Source organism: Toxotes jaculatrix, chromosome 8, assembly GCF_017976425.1.
Source record: "Toxotes jaculatrix isolate fToxJac2 chromosome 8, fToxJac2.pri, whole genome shotgun sequence".
NCBI classification, from domain to species: domain Eukaryota; kingdom Metazoa; phylum Chordata; class Actinopteri; family Toxotidae; genus Toxotes; species Toxotes jaculatrix.
The window spans coordinates 29,644,897-29,664,144 of NC_054401.1; the positions used below are offsets into that span (position 1 = coordinate 29,644,897).

At 40.3% G+C, this 19,248-nt stretch overlaps 1 protein-coding gene across 1 annotated transcript; it reads right to left on the minus strand.

Moving 5' to 3' along the window:
* Window positions 1-14,286: 14,286 nt before the first annotated feature.
* LOC121186018 lies at window positions 14,287-16,131 on the minus strand. Its single transcript, XM_041044598.1, has 4 exons — window positions 15,674-16,131; window positions 15,057-15,291; window positions 14,821-14,973; window positions 14,287-14,553 (listed from the first exon to the last, which is right to left on the minus strand). Exons 1-4 carry the CDS (start codon window positions 15,889-15,891, stop codon window positions 14,287-14,289), a joined length of 873 nt encoding a protein of 290 aa, XP_040900532.1. The 5' UTR covers window positions 15,892-16,131.
* Window positions 16,132-19,248: the final 3,117 nt, after the last annotated feature.

Here is a 19,248-nt window from a genome sequence, read left to right on the forward strand (position 1 = left end):
TGGCCCGCCCAGGTGTCATCAAGTTTCACTGCTGCTTCCACAGACGGGTGATGTCCACACCGTGAGCGAGCTATTCAAAATGCCTGTTTATGATCGTTGACAGAACTCGTTATGGGTAAATAAATATCCTCCTCTGTTTCTCAGAGATATACCATCATGGTATGGATAGCAAACTTTCTCCTTCCTTCCACAGACTCATTCTGTGAAGAAGCAAAAAAGTGAGAATTTTTCCCTGTGAGGATGTTTTCTTTTTTGTTTTGTTTTGCTGGGAAAACAGGATGAGGTTTACAAGACTGTATTAATTACAATATTACCCTTCATTTGACATTTTCATAACATTACAAAACTCCAGGTAAAAAAAAAAATCCTTAAATCTGTATTGTGTTAAATTTGCTAATCAATTACATTATTAAATTAGTACATTTAATTTTAAGAAGACTTTTAAATTTAATTTTATTACATTTATTTTGCTTATCTTGCCCCTTCTCTGTTTTTCTTTTATTCATTTGTTTTATGCTTTAGTATTTATAGTTTTTTTAATTGATTTTTTTCTAAGTAGTAAACAACATCTGATGTATTAGTGTAGCGGTTTGAAAAACAGTTGCTGTTTAATAAATCCAGCAAACAATGAACACTGTTAGAATTCATTTGAAGTTGTAATTATGGCCACCTGTCACATTTTTCCAAAATACCAATATTCACTCTTCGGTGACAGTGACCCAGCACACCACCCATAACCCAGATAATGTATAACTCAAAGACAACTAACCAAACACCATGTACCAGAAACAAAAACTAAGATTTCCAATTTGAAATTAATGTTATATTCATTCATACCTCAAGCAACATGTTTCTTAGGCGCTGAATCTTGATTTTTGCTGCCCCTCCTCTTCATCGTCTTTTCTTCTCAACTACTGAGATATGTTTATACTATTTATACTGTTGTGTATCGTTGATGGAACTGTGTGTTTATACTGTTTATGTTTATACTGTCTTTAATTATTTATCTTACTACTTTACTGTAACACTGTGGGCCTAGGAAGCACTGCAATTTCAAAACCTGTGTATGACCTGTACATGGTTTTGACAATAAAGTTGACTTTGACTTTTGACTTTGATGACACCAAGGATATTATTTTCGAGGTGTACTGATCCAGTTTTGCCATGAACGTTGTCTCCAGGCTTACAGTAGTGATCCTTATGAATTCATTTATCTATATAAAAAATAAGGCACAAATAAAAAAAGGCACAGTTTGTGAATGTAAAAAAACAGTACCATAGTACACACTGTGAATCATTTTATGAAAAAATATAATTAACTGAGTTGCATCATAGGTCACTGACTTGTTCTTGATCAAGGCATTTAGGCACAGTGCTAACTCCGAAGGTACAATATCCTCAAAGAGATCATGTAGCAAATCCAGTGGGTAGCCAGATAGAACATTAAAATGTTTTAGTTTTTCAGTTAGCGGGCACTGTCTTTGTACTCCATACCAATGAGACTCTCTTTTATCTCCCTGAGCAATCTGAACATGCTGTCTGTGCTCCTGTATCATCCTAGGACAAAATGTTCCAATTCTGACTTCACATACTTGAAACTGGGATCTTTCTCCTAGACAGAACCTGAAGACGTGTCCCTGAGAAGCTCTCCACAAATCCTCCAATGCACTGCAAAAACTCAAAATCTTGCCAAGTATATTTTTCTGATTTCTAGTCAAAATATCTCATCACACTTAATATAAGACAAAATCACCTAAAGAGAGAGATTTAAGCGAGATAAAGGAGCTTGTTTTTTGACAGTGCATCTTGAATATCTTATTAAGTGAAACTGTCTTGAAAACATCTTGTCTTGAGTCATATCTCAGATGAAACAAGTTTTTTTTACATGTCATAAGGTTTTTAAGCTGCTGTATTATTTGTAAAAGATGAATCGTCTTGTTTTAAGAAATAGACTCAACTTGAACTGAGACAACAGATCTGCTTCATTGAAAACTGCAGGTCAACATGCACAACAACTCAAATGCACAGTTCAGTGTGGCTATTTTTCTTACATTTCCATCAAACTATGTCCATATATCTAACAAAGAAAGGCAAAAGCTGGAATTGTTTTCTTCTCTGTTCTGTTGTACTCTAGACATACTGCACCACATTATTACAAAAGTAATAAGTAAAAATAAATGCTGTCATCAATTACAGTGTTTGTCAGTGCTTAAAAAAAAAAAAAAAAAAAATCAGCCCAAATTCCCACGCTCAATACAGACTCAAGAATGATGTTTGATGATGTCTTTGAGATCATACTTCAGTGGAATGTACTTGCTATTATTGAAGTTTACATAGTAGTATGGTGTATGATCAACAAGCTTTTCAGCATCCATGAAAATATTGGCTTGAGCTAGATCAGGAACTTCTACCTCGTAAGCTAAATAATGATCATTCCACCCAACTGTAGAGAGAGGTTGGCATTCGAAACGATACACTGACGCATTTAAAATATAAATGTTTTTCACAAGTGCAAACTCTGGAGTATCGTTGATGACATTAGAAATAACCAAAGATTTTCCACATGTATGCTTATTTCCATGCTGTATAATCCACTGTACCGAAACTATATGTTCAATGTGCTCTATTCCTAAGAAGGCTTTAATCTTTCCTTCTACATAGTGAACATTTTTCACCTCAGAGGTTGGGCCCATGTCAACGTCACTTGAACAAATTGGATGTTTCTCATGCACATTCTGACAACATTCATAAAGTTGGTTGTGCTTCACAAGACTTACAGATGTTTTTAAAACTACTTTTCAAAGCCCACTGCTTAAAAAAGCAATGCTCTGACTCAAAGCGCATACACATATGCCTCACCGTAGGACCAAGTGCCTTAATCTGAGAAGGAAGATGCAGCAAGTAATGCTGTTTAGGTATAATATTTGCATCTGGAAACAGTTGTTTGAAATGTTTAAATGTTGCCCTATTAAAAGCTTCAGCCTTGAAAGAGTTGAAAGAGCAATAATAGGTGAAAATAGAATTTTCTCTATCAACTTAAGTAGCATTTGTGTGTAATCATTTGCATTTGCATCAGTTGCATTCGCAGTGCCTGCATTTACTGTAGGCAAATCCCACTCCTATCTTAAATCCAGCCACTTCATGCTGAGCTAGAGTGTCTCCGCACACAGACATAAGTGCCCCATAAATTGTCCTCTTACCATTTGCAGTGACAACCTGGACACCATCACTCAGCTCAGTTAAGTCACGGTTAATCCTCTCAAGTATCTCATCAATACCACAATGGGAAAGATCTTTTGATTTCATCATGGCAAGCAGACAAATGGCAGCAAGTCTTGATCTGTATTTAGGGTTGATGTTACCTAAGGTGTAATAAATCAAAATTTGTTTTTGTTTGCCCGAGATCCAAGAGGATTGCATATCTCAATTTCATCTGTATATAAAATCAACTGCAATGCTGTGGGAAATTTCACTACCTTCACTATCTCTGGTTCAACTGGTTCTAACAGTTCTTTGATGGTCTTATCCTGCAAATTGGTGGAAGCAATTTGACAGAAAGGGTCAACAAACTGGTCAAATATTCCCATTGCATCACTCTTTAGTTGATCCAGATCCCCAGAATGATTCTCAATCATTTGCTTTTTTAGGTGTGCCAGTAATGCGGCCTGATATTGCTGGACTCCACTCACCATTTGGTTAACAGCTCTCTGGGGAGTAGAAAACAAAAAAAAATACTACATTATAAAATTCATATAAAACTGCAGTCAACATGCAAATTCACAGACCCTTTTTTTAAAAAGTAACCCTTCAATTATATACTGTTAGTGACATACAATGATCAAAATAGGCTATTTCCAGCAAAACCATCATGAAATAATACTGCCTTCTGCAGCTTTAAGACAATGTTTACACTTGGTCTTAAAATGCGTTATGAGCAATAGTGCTAAATAAAAGTGTAAGTGTTGGGTGAATTATGTTGTCTCTATTCTTACCTCATGCTCAACAAATATAGTGGATGGGCAGATTTTGTAGGCATAAATTACCTGTGTCAGTCGATGGGTTTCTCTGGCTTGAAGAAGAAATGCAGTTGCATGTTTAGTAAGGTCATCATTCATGCGACCCTCTTCATCTTCTTGAAATCCACTCTGATAGAGATTAACAACAAACATATCTATTAAAACAGTGAAAAGTTTGGCATTTGTAGGTAGCACCACCCGACAATCTGACAACTACCTGGGTAAGCTAGCTAGCTAGATTTCTTCCCATAAAAAGGTACGAGATGGGTATATTTTTACTGACTGGTGTCTTTATTTTGCGAATGTAAAATAACAACAAAATCAAATAAATAAATAAGCAAATAATAAAAAAACAAAACAGTACTACAAAAAAACAATTACTTTGACAGCATAAGAAAAAATTTGGACTTCATGAGTATTAAGATTGACTTGCATACTAAATTATATCCCTTAACTGTAATAAATTCACATTACTAAAGGCCTTTGAACTGAACTTGTATTCCAATAAGCTATAAGGAGACAACTTCCTGTCACAAACTGTCATGACGACATGTCTCACCTGCCAGTTATAACTTTTTGAATATGTTAATAATACACATATTACAGCCTCTATGCTTGATTCAAACTGTTGAATGATAACCTGGAATTTTTTTAGTGTCTTGTTTATATGACTAACATTAACGTTACTGATTTTTTAAATGAAATCTGGTAACTGAATTACATAATAATTAAACTAAACAAATTAAACTAATAACCAAATAAGTGAATCAATTTACCAATTACTGCATATAAAATTAAGCAGTTGTCAGAAAAGTAACTTTTCTGTTACTCCAAAATATTTGCTTTAATTTTCTTATTAATGTGCAGATACACTGCTATTATTTTATACCTGAATATCTTTTTCTTGACGTTACACATTTTAACACATCATGATTTTATATTTGACATTTTATTTAACTTTGCCTAATGATCCTTTTTTTGAGCCCACCTTGAACACATCATATGTAAACCTCCTTCTGTCAGCTAACTAGCTGCATTTTTAATCAGTGGGACTTGCTACTAAGTTTGAATGCATTTACCAGTGGATGGATGAGTAAAAAATGTCTGACTGGACTGCTGCAGCAGCAGGAGGCAAAGACACAAAGCTGCAGTCCAGTATATCTTGGTATATACACTCCACTACACTTTTCAGCCAAGGTGAGTTTATCAGACTGAGTCTCATATGTTTGCAATCAAATACAGGTTAATTGATGCTTGCTGTGATGTAATGTTTGGTGACATTAGATCATAAGTGGACAATCTGTGGGGCGGTAGGCTGCGTTTGTCAACATAAATGTAACCATTAACTAGCCAATTTAAATCTCAGTAGGCTAGTTGTATTTGAGTTACTGACAAAAGTAGTGGAATTACCGTACGCGTTACTTTCAACACTGCTATTTATCTTAAAATTACAACCTGAGCCTGCCATTGACAAAAACTAACATGTTTATTGGACGTGCTTGGATCAGGCACAGTTGTCCTAAATAAATGTTAGTTAAATTTTTACTTGTGTAGTGACTTACCGCTGGAATGACGATGCTTGAGCCTTCCGCTTGTCACAGCGCTTGCATTAGTTTGGTCATTTGCAGCTGTCCTTTCACCTGCTCCAGGTAAACCATGGCGAGTTGGTCCTTCCTCCTCCGCTGCTTCAACTTGGAGAAGATGATGCACGTGTGTCCGCTTCACGTGATAGTAGAAGGAGTTATACACCCTGTACTCACTTGGACAGCCATCAATCCTGCACACGACGCAAAAGTCAGGGCTGCGACTATGCATGGTGTTAATGTGACTCAAAAGTTGTTTCAGAGTCAATGCCACAAATATGTAGCATATGAAGCAATGCCAAATCATGTTGGAAGCAAAGATGTCACAGGCAAGAGGACGGTAAACTGGTCACAGGTCGGTAGAGCAAGAGTGCAGCAAAAACGTGTTGCTATGGTTACATCCGCCAGTTAGCTGCCACAAATGAGAATGTGGTCGTAAACTAACGTTTTATGGAATCGACTTGGACTTGAACTAGGATTGAGTCTATCGGATTGACGTGTTTCATTGCAAGTAAATTAAAGCACTGTTTCCAGTGCTCATTCTTTGTAGTTTACATCGCACACCATTTGAATGTTATCGATGTTTCAGTGTGTTTTCAGTGTTTATTGTGTATCCTTGCAGCTAAACAGAGACAGCGAGGTGAGCTAACGTTAGCTAACAGCATGGAAGAATTGGATGATGTCGCAGTGTCGATTTTAAGGGGTAATGTATGCAAATATTCTTTATCATATATGAATATACAAACGCAGATGCCTAATAGAAAAATTCATAAACTGTGAAGACTGGTCAACTAATGGTGTTGGTCACTAGGAAAATTCTTAGTTGGTGCAGCTCTAGTTGTCCTAGTAACGTCTATATGACACACAGCAGCAGCCAATGAGGTATCTACATTTCTATACTAAGCTGGTTAGCCCTAGCTACCTAATTTGAATGAAGTGTCTATTAGAAGTGTAACTTCTAATAGTCACATGCAGTTTTCTTTCTAGGGTACTCTTTCATCTTGCTATGTTTGTCTTCCAATATTCATAGCTGCAAACATCACAGAGACAATGATGAGCACCCTGTCTCGTGAAGACTTGCGGGATCTTTTCCCGGGCCCAGAGAACTTTTTACAGAGAAAATCGGTCTGGCATGCTTGTCATGGTGCGCCGGAGGAGGTCAGTTTCTCAGTTAAGTGGCCTAAACTAACCACCTATTTAAACTGGCAGCAGCACATTGAGCTAACAGTAGTGTTTTTGGAACAGACATGGTAGTCTACATGTGCGTTTAATTCAGTTTAGATTAATTGACAGGTGTTCAGTTAGTTGATGTTAGTGACCAGTATGATTGCAATCCTGAGGGCAAAGGGGGATGGAGAATCACACAATTCAATTCAATTCGATTCGATTTTATTTATATAGCGCCTTCAACAATCAAAATTGGCTCAAAGCGCTTTACAGAGACCCAGAGCAAGCACTTAAGGCAACAGTGGCAAGGAAAAACTCCCTTTTAACAGGAAGAAACCTTGAGCAGAACCTGGCTCAGATGGGGGACCCTCCTGCCGATGGCCGGGCTGGGTGAAAGGAGGAAAAGGAGGAAGATGGGACAGCAAGGAATGGAGGAGAGGGGGACAAGGACATGCAGCATAATACAGACAATGGACAATGTTAGTGGGTCAGCATTTACATTACAGTTAGTGAACAGTTATTGGATAATGTGTGCTCAGCAGATTACAGTTATGATAGGAAACAGAGCACAGAGGCAAAAAGCTGTCATGACTGGTAATTATTTACATTACAGTCTGCAAAGAATATTAATCCAATATTTATCTGTAGCAGAATGGAACATTAAACATGCTAGAAATAGATCATTGTAAACAATAAACAGCAGCAGGTGGGTGGAGCCAGGACCACAGAACATGCAGCTCCGGGGCCAAAGATACCTGCAGAAAGGTACAGAGAAAGAGAGACCAGAGAGAACACAGGACTAAGGGACAGAGAGGACACAAAGTTAATGACATGTAATAAAGGCTAATAAATTTGAGAGTGGGTCTGAGGAGAGAAAGAGAAAGAGAAAGAAGAAGAAGTGTGCAGTAGATCATGGGATGTCCCCCAGCAGCCTAGGCCTATAGCAGCATAACTAGGGGATGATTCAGTTGCCTGAGCCAGCCCTACTAAGGGCTATATCCTTAACTGTAATAGTGTCTATAGAGATAATTGTGACTAAGTATAAGTTTAATAAATAACTAGGACTGTAACTACAACTAATTATAAGCTTTGTCAAACAAGAAGGTTTTAAGCTTAGTTTTAAAATTAGGGTGTCTGCTTCCCGAACCCAAACTGGCAGTTGGTTCCATAGGAGAGGAGCCTGATAGCTAAAGGCTCGGCCTCCCATTCTACTTTGAGAGATTTTGGGAACCATAAGCAAACCTGCATTCTGGGAACAAAGCAATCTGTTGGGATGATATGGTACTATCAGCTCTTTGAGATATGAAAGAGCCTGGCCATTGAGGGCCTTATATGTAAGGAGAAGGATTTTAAAATCAATTCTGGATTTTACAGGAAGCCAATGAAGAGAAGTTAGTACAGGAGTAATATGATCTCTCTTGCAATAGTGTCAAATGCAGCACTAAGATCTAGCAGGACAAGTATAGAGATACAGATACCCATCAAAGCCAGAAATTACAGCAATGGCAAAGAGAATAGTACTGTACTACCCCATGCTGCAGGACCAAGGCCTCCATACCTGGGTTATGTGCTAAGTTAAATGCATCCAGTTGATGACTGTGTTTCATGCTGGACATTCTTAGTAGTGATTTTAAAAATTGATTAAATGTCTTGTGCAGGTCAGCTATACAAAAGATTAGTGAGATCCCCCCAAAAAAGAACTCCAGATGGGAGACATTCAAAGAGGTGAGCTGTAACTAATGATTATGTTCATCAAAGATTCATCTGTTAATCATTTTCAAGATTAACTGATCAGTTGTCTGGTGAATATAAAGTCCAAGGTGATGGCCTCAAAAGTCTTGTTTGGTCCACAACCAAAAGATATTAATTTCACTGTCATAGAGGACTAAAGAAGCTAGAAAATATTCACATTTGAGAAGCTTAAATCATATTTGGACATTCAAAAAAAAAAAACGAAGAAAAAAAAGAAAAATTACCGTATTTTCCGCACTATAAGGCGCACCTAAAAGCCTTTAATTTTCTCAAAAACCGACAGTGCGCCTTATAAGCCGATGCGCCTTATATATATGGATCACGGTACTGTAGCCATGGTAATCGACCATGGCTAGTCAGGGGGCGTCGCCGAAGTAAGAGCGGTAAAAACCATAGACTGTATAGTAAAAAAGGTTTTACGTTATTATAAGAGTGGCATGTCTTAAGAAGCTGGGCAGTGTATATGTTCTATGTGTGTGTGCGCATACCTGTTGGGTGTGAGCGTGCATGTGTGCGTGCGCGTGCCTGTTCGGGGAATGAGTGTGCGGAGGTGTGCGCGAGAGTACAAGGTATGCTGGGAGCGTCGGTATGAGCGAGTTGTGCGTCAGCGGTGTAGTTTTTAATACAGTGAGTACAGAAGTTAACAATAAAGTTGAATCCTGCCCGGTGAATAAGACTTCCGGCTCGTTCTTGTTGGAGTTCTGCTGTGGCGTGAGTGACAAGGAGGGGGGGTTAACCACGAGCAGGTACCGCTCGTCCCTGGAGCTTTCACAGTTCCTCTGTGCTCTCGGACCACGGTCGGGGAGCCGAACAGAAATGGTTAACAATGTGTTTATTTCAAGTGTTTACTTCACGTGTTTACAACTGAACAAGGCAGGGAGATATTGTGAATATGGACAGTAACGTTTAAACAACGTTGAGTTATTGTTATATTGTTATTGCTTTGCACTATTTCGAGAGTTACTATATTGTGATTGGACTAACGTTTGATTTACCGTAGCGGTATCATAATGTTTCTTTAACGTATTTACTGGGGAAAAGTTCCCCTCCATGTTTGTGAATGTATTAACTACGTGATAAAAAGTTTCACTACCTGTTGTACCTTGCTGTTGCTAAAAGATAATACTACGTCACTAACGTTACCTCGGGAAAAAAATAAAACAGCTGTTCAAATAGCTTTGAACTGTGACAAATGGAGTTGGAAATACATTGTTTTCAATGGAGGAGGCGCAAATATCCGTAAGAGCTACCGCTACGTACAGTACCGTATTGTGAATGCACTAATTTGTTTTGGGAGTGAACGGAGTTGTCAGAACGTTGGTTTGTGTTCTATCAATAAAGTTTGACTGACTTATCTGACTGTTTTGTTTAGCGCAGCTCCATCCAGTGGACGCATAACGCAACCCCAGCCACTACAGTAGTTTCTATTCTATGCGCCTTATAATGCAGTGCGCCCTATATATGAAAACATTTTTAAAATAGGCCATTCATTGAAAGTGCGCCTTATAATCCGATGCGCCGTATAGTGCGGAAAATACGGTACTCAAAATGATCATTCATGTCAATGTCTTAGATCAGGGGTGGGCAAACTGTTCCACAAAGGGCCGGTGTGGCTGCAGGTTTTTGTTCCAACCAAGCAGCAGCACACCAGACTTGACTCATTTAATCAACTTATCTCAGTCTTCAGACAGTTGATTGGTCAAACTGTGTGTTCTTTATTGGTTGGAACAAAAACCTGCAGCCACACCGGCCCTTTGTGGAACAGTTTGCCCACCCCTGTCCTAGATGATCTGTCTCTTGTGTTTCCTCACTTTCCGTTTTCAATGAGTGCTCTTATTTTAGTGTTAGACTACAACGTAATTGCTTTGGATGTCTGTGGAGGATATTGCTTTTGATACAAAGCACTTTATGTTACATTTTGTTTGTATGAAAAGTGCTATACAAATAAAGTCAGATGGATTGATTTATTTAGTAGTTGACAACTAACTGATTAACTGACTAATCTTTGCAGCTCTGCAAAGAGGCGTCGTCTTGAGCACCCAACAGACACGGACGAAATTGATTCAGGTGACTCAACAATCATTCTGGATCTGTCCACAGAAGGAAGTGGCCGCCCAGGCTCAGACAGTAAAGAAAGTGAGTTAGAAGGTGAGTTTCAACTTTGCATTTACACATTTGCCCTTGTGAGGTATTTATATTTTAGATAAACTAATAAACCCACTTTACAGGTCAAGATGACAGTCCTTACATGACAGAGAAAAGGCTTTAAAATGGACAGGATAGTTATTTACACGACATTTGTACTGTTTTGTTATCAATTTATTAACATTATTATAGAAATTAAGTTTTAACAGAAATCTGGTATTAATAAAAAGCTGGTATTGTATCATTTTGAACAGCTGGGTACAGCAGTATCAGTTTTAGTATTACTCTACTTTGCAACATTATTTTCTATAACCTCTCCAGTATATCAAATAATGTTATGTATTTAAAACTTATGTGTCTCATTAGTGGCATTTTTGCTCTTTTTTAATTGAATGTAATTTTTGGTTCCAAAATCATCATTTTTATGGCAGTTTTTTGACAGATTTTTTGTTATGCAACGACATGAGATTAACTTTTTTTTAAACTAAGACATATGTATTTTTGTGTCTTACAGCGAACAAGTCTGTTGTTGATGTTGACAGTCCAGACACCTACAGTCCAGCAACCTTGGCCAAGCACTACAAGACCCTACAAACTTTGTATAAAAGAAAAAATCCAAACCACCAGGATGTCTCTCATCTCTTGGATTTGGAATTTGTAGCCAGAAGAGCATTCATTGATTCAAATACCGTTTGCGAGGAGGACAGGCACGAGAAGGTTCTAAAGGCATATCCTTGTTTCAAGGACATTGGACATGTAAGTCAGTGTTGACTGTGCATGATGAAAACCATGGTATCACACACAATGTTTAAAATACCAATTTCCTGATATATGTTATATTCAAATGTCTATATTGGTATATTTGATATGTCGTAGGTGATGGAGGAGCTTCAACGCATTTTGGATAAGGATAATACCAATTTCATCGATGAACTGAAGGGAAGATGGCATGACTTCTGCCAGAAGGTGCAGTTTTTTGGTGTATGGAAAAAGGCACTGAAACCCCCAATGGGGATGGACAAAGGTAGGGAATGCTGTTTTGGTGTTATTAGTGAATAGGGTTTGGGTAGACCTTCAGGCATGTTAATTGTCAAGTACATGACCTAGTGTTTTGTCGTCCTTCTTTTTCATCTATGATGGCCATCCCATTATTTGCTGAATGTTTGGTTTTTTTTTAAGCATTGTGTCTGTTGTATACCTTTTGATCAGATTTGACCTTGTGCACTTTGTCCAAGTGTTTAAGTAATGAATCTTTTCCTGTACAGCCGAACAGGCTCTTGAGATTCTACGTGTGCTGCCATCACTGTTCCCCTCCACGTCTGCTCCTCCAAAGAGGGTACGAGATGTGAGTGAGGCTCTGGTGCATGTCCTTGAGGTGAGGCTATGTCACAGTATGTACAAAAACAGACGCATTACATGGTAGAAGGTTCACCCTAATGATAACCAAGCAAGATTAGCCTAGCCTTGGTTTTTAGTTCTTTTGGAAGGCTAGATGTGTGTAAACAGTAAATGCATTGGGGATAGTTAAAAACAGCACTCTCAGATGGAGCTTTCTCAGTACTGTAACTTTTGTCAGACTTTTGCTTTGTAAAGTTATGTTTGTAAACAATTCTCTATCCTATGTTCCAAATGACCAAAATGCATTATCAAGAAGAATGTCTGTGTTCTGTGTTACAGGAAGCAGAAGACCCCAATTCCTACTTGAAGAAACGCCCTCTCTCCTGCCCAGTCCTGATTGTCAGTCCGTCCAACTGCCTCCTAGCGGTAGGAGATATGGCAATAACCACCTTTCCAAAAGACAAGCTTACCGAGAGTGCTTTATACCGTATAGATAGATAGATAGATAGATAGACTTTATTAGTCCCAGAGGGAAATTAGTTTGTCCCAGCAGCACACATACACAACAAGATAAGATAAGATAAGAGAATCCTTTATTAGTCCCTGAGTGGGGAAATTGCATTTAGCAACAGCAGGGGTACAGTACAGTAAGTGAAAGTAAGAAATAAGTAAGAGACCAATATGGCCAGAACAAGATTAAATAAGGTAGAATAACTAAGAGATTAAACTAAGAAACAAGAAAATAACTGCTGTAAAAAATAAAATATACATACATAAATAAATAAATAAATATGAGATGGAGATTGTTGAGTTTAGTTGAGTGACTATAGTACACAAATATTGCACACTAATAACTGGGTTATTGCACATTGATGTTACACAGATAGTTACATGGAACTTTAATCAGTATGTGTGTTAACAATGCTCGTTATAGAGTCTGACAGCAGCAGGAAGGAAAGATCTTCTAAATCTCTCCTTCACACACCGAGGGTGGAGCAGTCTGTCACTGAAGCTGCTCTGCAGAGCTGACAGGGCGTCCTGCAGGGGGTGGGACTCATGGGCCAGCATAGATGACAGTTTTGCTAGGACCCTTCTGTCTCCAACCTCTCACACTGAGTCCAGAGGACAGCCCAGGACAGAGCTGGACTTCCTGATGACTTTGTCCAGCTTCTTCCTCTCCTTCTGAGTTATGCTGCTGCTCCAGCAGACTACACCGTACAAGATGGCTGAGGCCACCACAGAGTCGTAAAAGGTCTTTAGGAGTGTCCCCTGCACACCAAAAGACCGCAGTCTCCTCAGGAGGTAGAGCCTGCTCTGCCCCTTCCTGTACAGTGCCTCTGTGTTGTCAGTCCAGTCCAGTTTGTGATTTAGGTGAACACCCAGGTACTTGTAAGAGTCCACTCTCTCAATGTCCATTCCCTGGATGTTCACCGGTGAGGGGGCAGACCGGTGTCTGCGGAAATCCACCACCATCTCCTTGGTCTTCCCTGCGTTGATGAGGAGGTGGTTTGGCCGACACCAGTCCACAAAGTCCTGCGTCACTCCTCTGTACTTTGCATCATCGCCATCGCTGATCAGGCCGACGATAGCAGAGTCGTCAGAGAACTTGAGCAGGACACAGCCGTCCGTGTTGTGTCTGAAGTCTGCAGTGTAGAGGGTGAAGAGGAAGGGCGCAAGCACCGTGCTCTGAGGAACACCCACACTGCAGGTCAGGGGGTCAGACACACAGTCCCGAGCTCTCACAAACTGGGGCCTATTTGTGAGGTAGTCCAGGACCCACTCTGGCAGCTGTGAGTCCACTCCAGACTGCACCAGCTTGTCCCTCAGAAGCACAGGCTGAATGGTGTTGAATGCCCTGGAGAAATCAAAGAACAGAATCCTCACAGCGCTGCCAGGCTTCTCCAGATGAGTCAGAGCACGGTGCAGCAGGAAGATCACAGCGTCCTCCGCTCCGATCCCGGGTCGGTAGGCGAACTGCAGTGGATCCATCGCTGAGCTCACCTCAGTTTGGAGGTGGCCCAGGACCAGTCTCTCCAGTGTCTTCATTAGATGTGATGTGAGAGCCACTGGCCTGAAGCTGCTAGGATCCCTAGCATGTGGTGTTTTGGGCACTGGTACCACACAGGAGGTCTTCCATAGCTGTGGTACCATCCTCAGCTTCAGGCTCAGGTTGAAGACTTGCCCCATAATCCCACACAGTTCCTCTGCACAGGATTTCAGGAGCCTGGAGCTGATGCCGTCTGGTCCAGCTGCCTTTCGTGCTTTGATCCTCCTCAGCTCTCTCCTCACCTGGGCAGGTGTGAAGGACAGGGGTGGGCTGAGGGGGTTACTCCATGGGCCGGTGGGGAAATAGTGAGGTGTGAGTGAAAGGTGTGAAGGGCTGTAAGAGTGGGGCATTGTTCAGTTGAGCTGGAGGTGTGAAGGGCTGCGGGTGTGGGGCATTGTCCAGTTGAAAAGGTGTGGGGCAGCTGCGTGGGGGGAGTAGTGGGTGGCTGGTCAAACCGGTTGAAGTGTTGGTTCAAGTCGTTCACCCACTGCAGGCCCCCCTCAGCCTGGGAGTGGGGTGTTTTGAAGCCTGAGATGGTCTTTAGGCTCCTCCACACCCCACTAGGGCTGCAACTAACGATTATTTTGGTAGTCAACTAATCTTTAGATTTTTTTTTCGATTAGTCACCGATTACCCCCCCCCCCCCCCAAAAAAAAAACACCCCACCCACCCAACCTCGCTCACACCTCGTGCATGCTATGACTCCAGAGCCAGTTGAATATGAAATAGCAGCTCACTCTGCTGTGTTTAATACATTCATGTATTGTAATACACCAAAATAGTATTTGAACCAAAAATCATAACAAAAAATAAAGTGCAAGAGCACATCAAGTATAGTAGCATCCTCTGTCCGAGCATGGAGCTTCCACTGGGACAGTGGACCCTGTGTCTTTGAGATTGGCTGCTCAGCAAAGTACATCAGCACCTGTCATGAGACACAAGATGAAAATTAGCATGGCACATATGTTACATTTGATGTTCACTCGTAACACAAGAAGAAAAACTTACTTCATTAGTAACCAGTTGCTCATGTGATTCCTGCTGATCAGTCTCATCATCACTATCTGTGTCACATCCAAGAAGTGAATCGAGGGTTGACCCAGGCTTCCGTGTTTCACGAGCTGGGGATGCAGCATGCATATCATCCGATGGCATGGACTCCCCTCTGCTGTACTGGTTTGTCATTTGAGGGGTGCAGACGCCTCTCCGGAGGACAAAGTGATCCACGCGTCTTTGCTTTGAACTTCAAAAATGGCTAAATCAAAACAGAAAACTATTAGACATGTTTATCACTAGTTATAGACTTAAATTAATAAATGTATTTAATTTTTCGTTTTGTTTTAATTTGTTTATAGCTGCCAAATAACTTATTTATAATTACTTTATGACTTATGTATATACTAATTTCTCTATGGTATCTACCTATTTAGCATAAATGCATACTACATGCAGTCCTGCGTGTAGAGCTAACAGATGTGGGAAGAGTTACACTTAAAACTTATAGTCATATAACTATATATGACTCATATGCATATAAGTCAGTGATCTTATACACATTAGCTTTCATGTAATGGCCTAAAAGAAACTAATATCTCTTTAGCAAATCAAAAGAACGTCTAACTTACCCATCTTTATCCGTGGACGCTAAAATTCCTGGGTGTTGTCGTTTTAAATGTTCGTGCATCGCTGTCGTGCTGCCGTGGTAGGCCAGCTGTGCGTTGCAGACAGCACACTTTACTTGTTTAGTAGTTTTATTTTCTTTAAAAAATGCCCAGACTTTAGACTTGAGCCATGGTCGCAGCTTTCCGTCAGCCTGCTCACATTGAGGATGAGCCTCTGCCATCGCGCGTCTCTGTTTAACTTCTTCGTCACTGGTGAATTGACGCAGACGGTGCAAAGAACGAAGCTACTGCCCCCAACACTTCCTGCGGCGCATTACAATTTCATTTACTGTGTCCAGATGAGTGGTGTGTCATTACATTATTAAATGCCTTTCAGGTTGTTAAAATAACACGACGCATCGACGACAAAATTTCATCGTCGACGTCGTCGACATTGTCGACATCGTCGACATTGTCGACGAATCGTTGCAGCCCTACACCCCACTGATGTTTTGCTGCTTCAGCTGCTCCTCCATCTTCTTCTTGTACCTGGCCTTGCCCTCCCTGATCTTCCTTCTCAGCTCTTTCTGTGTAGCCTTGAGCTCCTACTTGTCCCCTGACCTGAAAGCTCTCTTCTTCTCCTTCAGGAGAGCTTTAATGTCAGGGGTAATCCACGGCTTGTTGTTTGTGAAACATCGTACCCTTTTGGAGGGCACAGTGTTTTCACAGCAGAAGTTTATATAGTCCGTTATGGTGTCTGTAATGGTGTTGAGGTCCTCCCCGTGGGGGTCAACGAGCTCAGCCCACACAGTGGTGTTGAAGCAGTCTCTCAGAGCCTCCTCGCTCTCAGTGGTCCACCTCTTCACCACACGGGACTCCACAGGCATCCTGTGTACTATAGGTTTGTACACAGGCTGAAGATGAACAATGTTGTGGTCAGCCCACATCTAGTCCGCACTAGTCTGACCCGCACTAGTCAGACTAGTACGGACTAGATAGACCGATGCATACGAACTGATGAAGCCCCTTGGATAAGAGGCGAAACGTCTTCCCAGACAAACATATGTCCAGTTGCCTTCGATTCAATTTTCAAAGAGAATTCCCTTCAACAGTGCCTCTGTCTTTCCTGTTGAAGCCAGTTATTTCCCTCATCCCATTCCAGACTGCTCTGGCTTTATTATTTTCCAGTTTTTCCTCCAGCTTTCTCCTATAGTTGTTTCTATTCTCCCTTAGTTTCTTTTTCAGCTCTTTTTGTACCCTCTTGAGTTCTGTCTTGTCCTCTGTCTTAAAAGCTCTCTTTTTTTCATTAAGTAAGCTCTTCAGCTCACTTGTGACCCAAGGTTTATTATTTGGGTAACAGCGGACCTTTTTGATGGGGATGGAATTATCTACATAGAACCCAATGTACTCAGAGATACAATCTGTTAGTCGGCTTTCCCAGAAGGGGGGGGGGGGGGGGGGTGTAAACAGAGATGGCAATAACATTTGTAAATTCCCTTGGGAGATAATATGGGTGCTGTCCGATGGCAATTAGCTGAATATTATGGCCTACTATTATACCCTACACCTGACTTATCCAAAGTGTGTAGCCACTCTGCTTTCAGTCATACAGATGGAGGTCCTCTTAGACAAAATCCATGAGAGAGATCTCACATCGTCTTACAAGAAGAGCATGGCTGAGTGAAAAGCTTTTATTGACCAATAAAACCAGTGGTCAGACATGGCGTAGGATAGCACTTCCTCTCTCCCCCCAAGGGTACTACAGCCCCATGTACATTGCTATTGATTCTTGGTCGGAATTTGGCTAAGTTAGCAGTTGTAGTGTGCCTAGTGTGTCGATGCTGAGTGTGCCTGTGCAAAGCACATGTTTTGTACGTATATCGAGGGGCAGATTGGTCAGATGTTTGGACCTGACCTTAACTCACTCACATATTTGGCATGTTCTGCCAAATAATATCATATTGCAGTTCCATAAATACTGTGAGAAATGTAAAATGAAGCTGTTTCCCTTTTATGCAGTCCTCTGGGACTTTTTGCTGTTTAAATAAAAAAGCTGGTTAAATGCAAGACTAGTTTTCTATTTTTTTCTGTCTTATAAGAAGTAGTTAATGTCTTGAATCTAGAACAGTTTTACTTTTGTAGCGCTTACAATTAGGTAAATACACTTGAGATGATGACAGGATGGTACGGTTTATTATGGCAAAAGAGCACTGCATAATACGAGTCATGAATGCTAAATTCAAGTCATTTTGTCTCAAAATGCCAGCTTCTAATCTTATTTCAAGCAGGTGGCAGATTTCAAGCATTGGCAGATTTTTTTGCTTATTACAAGCAAAAATATCTTGTATTAATTTTTTTTGGCTGATTTTTGGAGTGGCCTTTTTTCCAGTGTGGAGTAGGCACCAAGGTTATCTGCAACAACACAAAAAACAGTGCCTTTTACCAGGAATGTAAGGTTCCCTACTCTTCTAGGCTAGCAAGGTCCTTTAAAAGTGGGTCCAAAACAGCACTATAGCCAAACTTTTTTACATCATCAGTCTTGCACAGAATGGCAAGGTAAATTGATGTCAGAGAGGATCTGAGCAAAGGTGGCACATTGGCTCAAACCGATTACACAGCTGTGATTTTGTGCTTTTTTTCTTGATGTGCCAAGTGGATTACACACTTCAAAATCATCCACATACAGAATGTGAAAAATGAAAGGATTATTTTTTGATAGCAATGTGTTGTTTTTAAAATATGTGCCATCATGATATGACTGGTATTGAGTTTCAGGCCTGCCTTTTGCCTCATAATTGTGTGTTAGCAAATTCTGGATCTCTTCTTTCTTCAAGACCTCATGTAAGGACTTCAGAATAGATACATACTGAAAACTTCTTTGCCCCTCTGCACTCAGCAAATACTCTATTGGTTCCACCACAGAAAAATGCTCCTTGAAATACTCTCTTCTTTTGTAGGAGGTGGAGAGAGGACCATTGCTTCCTAAACTGGGTCATGGTCACTTAGGTCTGTCACCATCTCTGAGATTATCAAATCATCAACCTCACAATTATGCTTCTTTACGCATGACTATAAATATCTTTTATGATAGGGCTTGAAGCAGATGAAAAAACAAAGTTCAGTTCTTCTACTAACTCATAAATACACCTTTGCAGTACATTGAATATACTTTCCCATTTCAACAGCAGTTGGGCTACATTTTTTTCAATTAAGTTCAGCAACTCTCTCATCTTCAGGACCTCCACTCACTGCAGCCCCTATATTCTCCTCAATCACAGGATCATCCCCAACATTTAAAGGACTGACATACATACCTCTGCAAAAGCTCAGGTTTGAAGTCATCTAGTGTATGAGGAGTGTGCTTCTGGCTCCTATGAGAGGTAAATGTTCCATAAATGTTAGTTTTGAAATGACAGCTTTCAAAAACACAAGACACAGTTTCCTGTTTTTTTTAAATGACAACCAATATGTTCGAAGTATGCTTTCTGTGGAGCTAATGTTCATAGAGCAACATTGACATTTAAAAGACAAGACATTGTGTGTCATTACCTCATGGGTGGAATAGCTTCTTGACAAATGGGTTCACAGGCTGTTTTAAA